This window comes from Coffea eugenioides, chromosome 2, assembly GCF_003713205.1.
Source record: "Coffea eugenioides isolate CCC68of chromosome 2, Ceug_1.0, whole genome shotgun sequence".
NCBI lineage: Eukaryota > Viridiplantae > Streptophyta > Magnoliopsida > Gentianales > Rubiaceae > Coffea > Coffea eugenioides.
Genome location: NC_040036.1, coordinates 24,403,098 through 24,412,989, shown reverse-complemented (window position 1 = coordinate 24,412,989; position 9,892 = coordinate 24,403,098). Strand labels below are relative to the sequence as shown.

At 38.3% G+C, this 9,892-nt stretch overlaps 2 protein-coding genes across 6 annotated transcripts; one reads left to right on the top strand and one right to left on the bottom strand.

The window, feature by feature from the left end:
- Positions 1-456: 456 nt before the first annotated feature.
- Positions 457-6,441, top strand: LOC113762556 (MACPF domain-containing protein At4g24290-like). Of its 4 annotated transcripts, none has more exons than XM_027306056.1 (8): positions 457-646; positions 971-1,290; positions 1,737-1,975; positions 2,754-2,955; positions 3,542-3,610; positions 3,705-3,891; positions 4,242-4,408; positions 5,312-6,441. In XM_027306056.1, the coding sequence occupies exons 2-8, from the start codon at positions 1,039-1,041 to the stop codon at positions 5,990-5,992; spliced, it is 1,797 nt and encodes a 598-aa protein (XP_027161857.1). In that variant the 5' UTR covers positions 457-646; positions 971-1,038; the 3' UTR covers positions 5,993-6,441. The 4 variants fall into 4 exon arrangements, with proteins under 4 accessions (XP_027161857.1, XP_027161856.1, XP_027161855.1 ...); XM_027306055.1 differs by having other exon boundaries at positions 737-1,290; XM_027306054.1 differs by having other exon boundaries at positions 457-666.
- A 518-nt stretch (positions 6,442-6,959) lies between these two features.
- LOC113763014 lies at positions 6,960-9,328 on the bottom strand. 2 transcript variants are annotated; one of them, XR_003467293.1, is made up of 4 exons: positions 9,239-9,328; positions 8,981-9,146; positions 7,358-7,780; positions 6,960-7,277 (listed from the first exon to the last, which is right to left on the bottom strand). XR_003467293.1 is itself a non-coding variant. In XM_027306692.1 (2 exons), exons 1-2 carry the CDS (start codon positions 7,646-7,648, stop codon positions 7,143-7,145), a joined length of 426 nt encoding a protein of 141 aa, XP_027162493.1. In that variant the 5' UTR covers positions 7,649-8,452; the 3' UTR covers positions 6,960-7,142. The 2 variants fall into 2 exon arrangements, 1 of the variants encoding a protein (XP_027162493.1); XM_027306692.1 differs by lacking the exons at positions 8,981-9,146; positions 9,239-9,328 and having other exon boundaries at positions 7,358-8,452.
- Positions 9,329-9,892: the final 564 nt, after the last annotated feature.

Genomic DNA, 9,892 nt, shown 5'->3' with positions numbered 1-9,892 from the left:
GGACTAAATCATCATCGGACTAAACGGATGCACTACGCACCCTTACCTCCCACCCTACCATGTTTTAATGCATTGGCGGTGGCCACCAACCCAAAAGCTGGTGGTTCGAACACTCTTAAATGCATTGTAGAATGGTTTGAACACCCTATCATACTTTAATGCATTGGTGGTAACCACCAACCCAAAGGCGGATGGTTCGAACACTCTTATTTAATTAATTAGGACTCATACAAGAAAGCTTGAACACTAAATGTTTGAATTGATTAGATTCGTTTGCATCCAACACTGAAATGTTCGAACGCTGATTTTAATATCTTATATTTGCCCCAAAAAATATAGGACCAAAAACTTTAACACATAAAAACTAATGGAAGACCTCAGTCAAAAAAAAAAAAAAAATTTTTGCCCTTTATTAGTAGTCTTGACTCTTGAGTGTCAACTCTCGTGTCTCTAGATCTGAGCTGACTTCAATTTGTTGGGCAGAGTCTAGGGTTTTCACTTTCAGCTCCCAATTCCAAAAAAATTCTCATTGGGCTTATAAGTTTTTCCAACCACTTGCCATTATTGAAACCACCCAGCTCCAACATTTCTATACTAGCATGCTTTCTTTCTGATATTTTCTTTCTGGCCTGTTGCTAAATTATAGGTGGGGATAAATTTATGCAGGTGTGTTTTTTGAGAATTAGCTCAATTTATATCTTCATTTATTTTAGCTAAATTTCCAATTTTGCTCTAGAATTTCTCCCGTGGTATGTGCAAGAATAGATAGTGACAAGGCTGAGCTTGAAAATTGGGAGTCTCGGAACTGTATTAGGTCAAAGGCTCTCGAATTTAAGCATACTACTGAGTTCAATAGCAAAACAATTGGTAACAATTCAAGGAAAATCTGAGTGAAGAAACTTATACGAACAGAGTTTTTACATTCTCGACATTTTGATTTATTGTTGAACTCGGCTTAAACTGGGAACAGGAGCAAGGATTTGCGCTGTAATTCTTGGGCTTTGATTCCTGTTTTTGAAGAGAAGGATGTTTTAAGCAATGGCACTTAAGCTCTCAGCTCCAGAAGCAGCAAAAGTTGCGATTCAGTCAATTGGGCGTGGATATGATGTATCTGTAGATCTTAGGCTCAAATACTGCAAAGGGGATTCGCAGCTGATTGCAATTGATCAAGATCAAGGTCAAGATGTCGTACTCCCAGGCGGAATTTTGATATCTGATGTGCCAAAATCGATCAAATGTGATAAAGGAGAACGCACCCGGTTTCGCTCCGATGTTCTTACTTTTCAGCAAGTAATATGTCTCTGAATACTTGCATACTTTCACCGTTCTTCCTACGTTTTCCATTTGTTATTGATATTTGCGGTAACTTTTTCTCGTGTTTGAGTTCAGTTTGTGTTCATGCTAAATTAGATGTGTCAGCGCTGAAGAATGTTACATTTGATTGTGCATTATATTTGCCATGCAATTTTTTTTGTTAGATTAGAGGGTGAACTTTCTGATCTTTCTACACTCAGCCAAATTTGGCCATTAGTTGAAGTTATAATTCATATGAGGACAAATTTTTTTTTTAAAATCAGAACTAAAACTAGTGTTTTCGTTTTATTTGGATTCTCTGTACTTACTTTATTGTGTCATCATCAGGACAAGTTATTTTACTTTCCTTTTATTTTTATGTTTTTTGATCAACATTTACAGATTTTCTCTTTTGTATTTACACACTACATGTTTATCATCAGATGTCGGAACAATTCAACCAGGAGTTGTCATTGACCGGTAAAATCCCTTGTGGACTCTTCAATGCCATGTTCGAGTTTTCTAGTTGCTGGCAGAAAGATGCGGCCTATACAAAAACTCTTGCTTTTGATGGAGTATTCATCACACTTTATACAGTTGCTTTAGAAAAATCTCAGCTGGTGCTGTGTGATCATGTGAAGAAAGAAGTTCCGTCATCATGGGAACCTGCTGCACTAGCTAGGTACAACTTGCAAGGCAGCACTTTCATTCCCTTTTTTCTTTGTGTGTTATGTGTGGACCTACTGTTTCTGTATATATCCAGGCTGGTATTGTAGGTTTGATCCTTTCATTCACTGAAGTATTTCTCTTTTTTCTTTTTTTCTCTTTTGGTTGGTTGTTGGGGGGAGGTTGTGAGATGAAATGCCCCTCCAGGAAGGGGTTTTGATGTCAACATCACCTATTGTGTTTACATCTGGTACAAAAAACAATTTTTGCAAACTTTATATTCAGATATTGCTTGCACAAACTTTGTGTTTGTGCTCAAGTTTATGAAACTACTTTTAACCTGTGACACGATCTGTGCAATGATTGCCTTGTTTTCCGACTTCATCACTACCAATTGCATGGCCATAGTTTATTTCCAGTCAACGTGTGAGTGAAACTGTAGAACATTACTATCTGCATGTGAGATAGATTAAACCTTTGATTAGTATGAAAGCAGTTAAGGTTATATTGGGTTGCGTATTATCAAACTAAAAGAAGGTGAACTATTTCCACTTCTTTATTTAAGAGATGCATCTGTGGGGCCAAATCTCTTTGATACATGGCTGAGGGTTTCCTTGCGGAAACTCCAACATCTGTTAATCAAAGCTGGGGTAAGAGGAGGGAGAGAACTCTTCACTTGTCATGTGTAGGTTATGAGCATCGACCTCTTCATGTTATCTTGTTTTATGTTCCATGTCCTAATCTTTGCTAGAAGCTCTTTTCATGCTAAATATATTTTTCATCTACTTTAACAGGTTCATTGAAAAATTTGGCACCCATGTTATTGTTGGTGTGAAGATGGGTGGGAGGGATGTAGTATACATGAAGCAGCAGCATTCTTCATCGCTTCAACCTGCTGATGTGCAGAAAAGATTGAAGGCTATGGCAGATAAAAGGTTTTTAGATGCAAGTGGAAAATATGGAACGGAGTCTGAAAAAGCATACCACAATGAGAAGGTTTAGAAATAAGATCTTTTACTCTTCTGGCAACTTCCCATACAGAAGAATTCTGGTGTAAACGGGCATTTATTTCTTTCATCTGGCTAAATTAACTGAAATTGGTCTTTGAGGCCACTGAAGATGGATACTAATCACATGAGTTCAAGCAAACTAATACGATAACTACCCAACAAACCACCCTAGCAATTTGCTTCCTCAGGAACTGATTACCAGTTGAGAGAACCAAAGAATTGGGTTAATCCATTCAATTTGATGCCAGTTCTTTTATGGCGATTACCATAAAAAAGGTTTTTGTTGCAATCAGGCATGTGCTAGATAAACCAAGAATAAGCTGATTCCATAGAGTTTTCACACACTTCTTTTCCTATGTAATTTAGTGGAGCTCATCAGGGGTTGCCTTGTTTAGCATGCATGGGTCATAACTAATGTGCCCACTTGTAATATCATCCTATTTATCAAGATAGATAAAGAATTTGTGTTACCCCTTGTATTTTTTTCTCTCTCTCTGTTTTTTTTTGGGGTGGTGGCAATTAATCTGAATATTTAATTCATTGAAATCTTGTTGAATTGTTCATTTTTGCAGTTTGAAGTCCGGGAACAACGACTAAGATTTGCAAATAGTGGGACATCAAGTTCTTACTCACATAAGGACGTAAGTCTTCCAGATGCCAGTTTGAAATCTGTTTACTTGCTGCCTTCTAGCATATAAGCAATTTGGGACTTGTTAATTGAATGTAAAATTGCAGGATATTGTTAGCATTTGCAAGAGGAGAGGTGGAAATGACAATAAAAACTTCAGTCATAATGAGTGGTTACAAACTGTGCAATTGGAACCTGATGTGATTTCAATGTCATTCATTCCAGTAACATCCCTATTAAATGGAGTCCGTGGAAGTGGATTTTTGATCCATGCCATTAATCTATATTTGAGATGTAAGTAAGATCTAGCATCTTTTGCTTTAGGCTATTTTAAACACCTATAGGGGTACCCTGTGATTTCATATTTTTCAGTCATTTGATTATTCAAACATTTTCTTCAATGAGACTATAAAAGGGGAGGGTTGTTTCCTTCAAGACAGATTGCTTTTGAGCTCCTGTGAGTGGCAAGCTCGTGACTGATCCAACAGAGTCTTAAGTTGTTGAAGAAAAGGGGAAAAAACAACTGGGGGAGTATAGAAGCACCAAAGGGTTGGGCAGGACATAATTGTCTTCTACATCTCTTCCTAGACCTACTTGAGCATATATGAATTCTGATGCATCTTCTTTCCTGCTTCTGTTTGCAGATAAACCACCTATTGAAGAACTTCATCAATTTTTGGAATTCCAGTTGCCTAGGCAGTGGGCTCCTGTGTTCAGTGACCTTCCTCTTGGTCCACAGAGGAGGCAGCAAAGCACAGCTTCCCTGCAGTTTAGTTTAATGGGTCCCAAGCTCTACGTAAACACTGCTCTGGTAAAGTGTTTTTACTTATTAGTTTGACTCTCCTTCGGTTTCTTATAGACTGCCTGATTTTATGCCCCTCCCAGCTGTCCTTTAATTTGTATCTTAGTGTAGCTTCAATAAGTACCAAAAAGAGCTGAATCCTTCCGAACATACTATATTGTAAAGTTGCAGTATGTAGAAGGGTGACTATTTTCTTCCCTCCCAAACCCCCCACCCCACCCCAAAAAAAAAAAAAAGAAAGAACAACTAAATGGAAATAGAAACAGAAAAGAATGCCGTGTCTTCTCACAGAGACTTCCTTGTGTTTTGCTGCCTTTGGTATTTATTAGTCTGCAATTTTGGCTGAAAACTTGGTGTCCAATTTCTTGATAAATGTATCAAGCTTACCGGTTCTGAATCTTCTCTTATTTCAAGAGGTGTACCATTTAGAAGCACTTGATAGCATCCTGAACATAATTTTAACTATACGTCTATGTATTCTTTTACACGGCTTCATATTATAAATTCTAATGCATGGAGGGAGGAGGAAGAGAATGGCAGTAATAGTGCAGTGCTGGAACACAGGCAGTGCACAACAAGGATTACTGCTCTAATATTTTTCAACTTCTTGCCGACCAATTGTCTGTACATGAAAATATCTGCTGATGCAAATCTCTTTCCCCAAGTTCATTTCTTATTTGTTGCTTACAAAAGCCTTGTTGATATGGCATGAAACCTGGTTTGTTGTGCTGATAGTACAGAAACTATTTGAGAAAAACCATATGTTTCTGCTGGAATGGTTTTCTGGAAAATAAGTAGTAAAGAAATGGAAAAGAAAGTGACTTATCCATATCTTTTCAGTAATCACTGCTTTTGTTCTTGGTGAATTATGTTGTGCTTTCTTCCAATAGTAATTTGATATTAATCATTCAGGTTGACGTAGGCAAAAGGCCTGTGACTGGTCTTCGACTGTTTCTTGAGGGTAAAAGGAGCAATCGCTTGGCCATACACTTGCAGCATCTCTCATCTCTACCCAAAATTTTCCAACTCGTGGATGATCCAAATGGGAATTTCCTCCATGAGTCTTGTGATCGTAAATACTTTGAAAAGGTTCAGTGGAAGAACTTCTCTCATGTATGTACAGCTCCTGTTGAATCTGATGAGGATCTCTCTATTGTAACTGGAGCACAGTTACAAGTCAGGGATTATGGGTTCAAAAATATTCTTTTCTTACGACTTCGTTTCTCAACTGTTCTGGGGGCCACTGTCGTAAAACATCCTGAATGGGATGGATCCCCGGGATTGGCACGTAAATCTGGACTTATATCAACTCTGATTAGTCATCATTTTACATCTGTTTCAAAGCCACCTCCAGAGCCAGCTGATGTGAACATAAACTCTGCTGTTTACCCTGGTGGCCCTCCTGTTCCTGTACAGGCGCCTAAACTGCTGAAATTTGTTGACACAACCGAGATGACAAGAGGGCCACAAGAAACTCCTGGGTATTGGGTTGTTTCAGGTGCAAGACTGATGGTTGAGAAGGGTAGGATCTCACTCAGGGTAAAGTACGCCTTACTGACTGTAATACAACCTGATGAAGATATTCCAGAATAAATTTAGGTTAGATTTTCATTGTAACTTTTCTTGAGAGTTAACAGCATAGAGGTTGTAATTCAGACCTAAGATGAGAGGCATATCGTTTTAAAGCAGCAACCTTTGGAGGAGCGAGGTGGTCCCTAGCCAGTCGTCTTGTTGCTGCATAAGCAATTTGAAGCGGGAATGGCTGTTGTACAGAATTGTAAAAGTGGTAGGGGAAAGGAACTGATCTTTATGTATGAGATTGAATGGCGCGGGATTGAACTGACCTCTTTTTTTCTGTTCACATTTTTCTCCTGTGAATGCGAATCTCACAATCTTGCTAGTGTTATATAATTTCCCATGCAATCTTGGCGCATTTCAGCCTGTTAGTTTTGTGCCATACAGTTAGTTTCCAGAGAACAAGGCCTCATATGGCTGAGAAAATGTCTTTAAATGTGAAAATTCGATTTGTGGTGTATTCCTCATTCTGAGTTTTATCTACTATGTGAGAGCATTAGCTCTTGAGCCTTTGTCATCCTTCCGAGTGACAGCATTTGCTCTTGAGCACCCCCAAGCAGAGGAATTATCTACTGAAAAGATTTCTTAAATTTGGGTAATATAGCAACATAATCTTACATTGGTCGATTTCGGCTGTGAAGAGATGATCTTTGATATTCATTGTGATCAGGTAAACAAGGCCATCTACAGGTATTATGCGCTGCAGAATGGCGCCCTTTTTCAGCTTAGGCTAGGTTAGGCTTATAGGTTATGTATAATTGACGAGTTTTTTTTCCTTTTAAGCTACGTAGTACAGGCTGAAAGAAGATAATTCAATTCGTTTTCTTCCCGAAACATGGCCAAAATTTTCCTGAGAAACGTTAGTTGTCATTTGACAAAAGCACACCGTGAAGAGAGGAGACACAGAGCTTTTCAGCCGAAGCAGCAGTTTTCAGCTTGATTCAAGTCTGCTACTGGAAGTGGAAGTTTTCAGAGGATTGTCATATAAGATGCAAGATTGAAGGTCTATTACACAGAACAAACGAGAACGTCATTGTGGGGGAGTTTCTTTACCTAAGCATCCAAAACCATATATGTTTTATACATTCATCCACGAAGTTGAGGCATCCAAACCGAAGATTACTTGGTGGTTTATCATGTAGCAGTGGATACAACGAGGAAAGACTAGCTATCTATGTTCATGGGGAGGCCAGCACACCCCTTCCCTTGAACAAGGAAGAGGAGCTGGTTGGGCAATGAATGTAGGATACTGCTGCCCTGGCATTAAGACGGAGAAATCCGAGGAATACGAAATTGTTGACACCTGCAGCCACAGAAATTAGACATTCAAACCATGAGAAATACGACGTTTTAAAAAAGGAAGAATTGCTGGCAGGAACATACCCTTTGGGGATCTTGGAGTTTCTGCATTTGCGTAGATCGCAAGGTCCTGCTGCTGCCACCTTGAGGTGAAGAAAAAGACTCACTTGGCTTGAAAAGATGCTCGAAGATGGCCATTATGAGAAACATTGAAATTAAGATAGCGGTAGCAACAAAACCAAAAGAAAGGGCATTCATTGATGTCCCAAAGTTTTTCCATGGACCTTCCTGATTAACTTCTGTTTGAGATGGACTAGGATCTGAGCTGGAGTAGATGTTCCAATCTTCTGGTCTTTCAGAATTGAACCTGTTCATTCTAAGTTACATGGACTTCCAGAACAAGCTGATTGCATGAAGAGCATTAGGATCTCATTCTTAACAGTTACAACTAATGATCGGTGTTTCATCCACAAAATGTTTATGCTTATTCGCCACTGATCAGCAATCCTGGTGGAAAGGAAAATGATAAAGCAATCAACATTGTTTTCAGGACTAAGAAACTGATGACCTTTCAATGTAACGGCTAAAGAACAACAGTTATAAGGCCAAACGTTAATTTCTCTAGTCTTATATGGGCTTCCCGTGAAGTGCTTTCATGGAAAGTGGTCCTCAACTTTGCCCCTAAATCGACGTCATCTGTCAAAAGCTACTGCATTTTGGTGTGCTAATCTCCGTACGTATTGCTTGAGATAGCATTTAGCAAATAGGACATTAGATTCCAAAGATATCCACAAAGAGAACATTCTACTAAATTGTGATTTGGAAGATGAAGAGCAAAATTTCTTAGAATACTTCCTACATGTGTTGATGGAACTTTTTTCAAATTCCAATTTGATAAATAATGGGGCTCTTTTTCAAATCCCAGTTTGATAAATAACATTTCTTCCCTTTATCATCACATAACTCAATATATGCTATTTTCAATGCTATTGCTATTGGCTTTTGCCAAATTTCAGCCCCCCCGGTCTTTATATTTTTCTAGTTTCCTACTACCAAGTGGTCGTTCTACTGAGGCCTGTCCTGTTAAAATACATATAAAAAGTTGTCGAAGGAGTTGTGGTTAAAGCATGCTTAGAAGCTCAGGGACATGATTGACAGAGAACTATATATCAACCTGTTTGGAGGAGAACGAGTAAAAGGGCAAGAGAAGGTCAAATTGATGAAAAGTACTTTGGCCTTCAAGAAATGGACATGAGATGAATGTTGTGCTTTGTGTTTCTTTCCAACAAAGAAACCAAGTAGTATAATATTATGCAGTGCAAAGAAAGTACTGGAATGAGTTCCTCTTTTACTGGGACAGTTGGTAATGATGAAAAGTTGAACGGAAAGTTTCCTCTTCTGATGTAAATGTTCTTTTGGTGGACTGGATGAATGAGATCTCTCTTCACCCAAAGGACTTGTGAAAACTCACCATTTTGCTTACATTACGTGGGAAGTTCTGCTAATTCAAACCACTGCAGAAGCTTGGAACTATTCCACAACAATGTATGTCAACAAGGAAGTGGACAATCAAGATCATGATTTCATGACTATTACTAATAGAGAAACAGAAATTCAAATTCTATACGTTCCTTGAATGCAGATGCAAGGTGAGGGTAATGTAAACTAGAAGAAGAAGCAGCAGCAGAAAATTTGATGACTTCTCACCAACAAGTGCTATCAGAAGGTTGAACCTGCAAGCCTTTCAGTGGGATCGATGCACTTCTTCTTTCTTTCGGCTTGCAGCACCCAATTAAAATGATGGATTGAAACTGAAAATCAGCAGACACCAAGATGGTCTTCGGTGAAATTGTTAAGACATTAGCCCTCTATCCTGAGGAGGAGGAGGAGGAACAAGCATTATTAATTCAGTAGCCTTCTCATTCAATATATATATATATATATAGAGAGGTTCAATTGGTTTACCTGTCATGGAAAGAAAAGACAGTCACATTATTCCAGGCATTGCTATCTACCAGTAGAGAATGTTAGCTCTCAGGCTAACTAGCTTTATACTCGGTGGAAAATGTGAAGACAAAGTTGTGTGATAATTTTCACTTTTTCATGTTTTGATGTTCATGATCCTGATGCTTAACTTAATGAATACTATACCGTGTCTCAGGATGAAACTTAAAGAAATATAAAAGTATGGGCCTCCTTTGTCTGTCTGTAGAGTGCAGAGCCAAAACCAGGGTGGTCTATTCTATTCTATTCTACTGGTGCATCCTAAAGCAATTTGATCAATGTTGGAATGGCACTGGTGGGGAAATCAAAATTCACCATTCCAGACCCTAACAAAGAGGCAATCTGCCTAATACTGTATAGGAGTTTATTTGGATGATTTATTTGAGATAATTATTACAGCATTTTTTTTTTATACGTTGTGATGTATGTGAGATGAAAAGGTGATTTGGAAGATAAAAGGGTGATTGAAATTTATGAAATAAATTATTTTATTTGAAATTATCTCAATCCAGACAAACCCCTATATAATTTCATTGCTAGTCAAGAAAAAGTTCAATGAAAGTATATGTTACTAATATGTATCAGCAATCTCTTAGCAGGGGGAATGTATAGTGA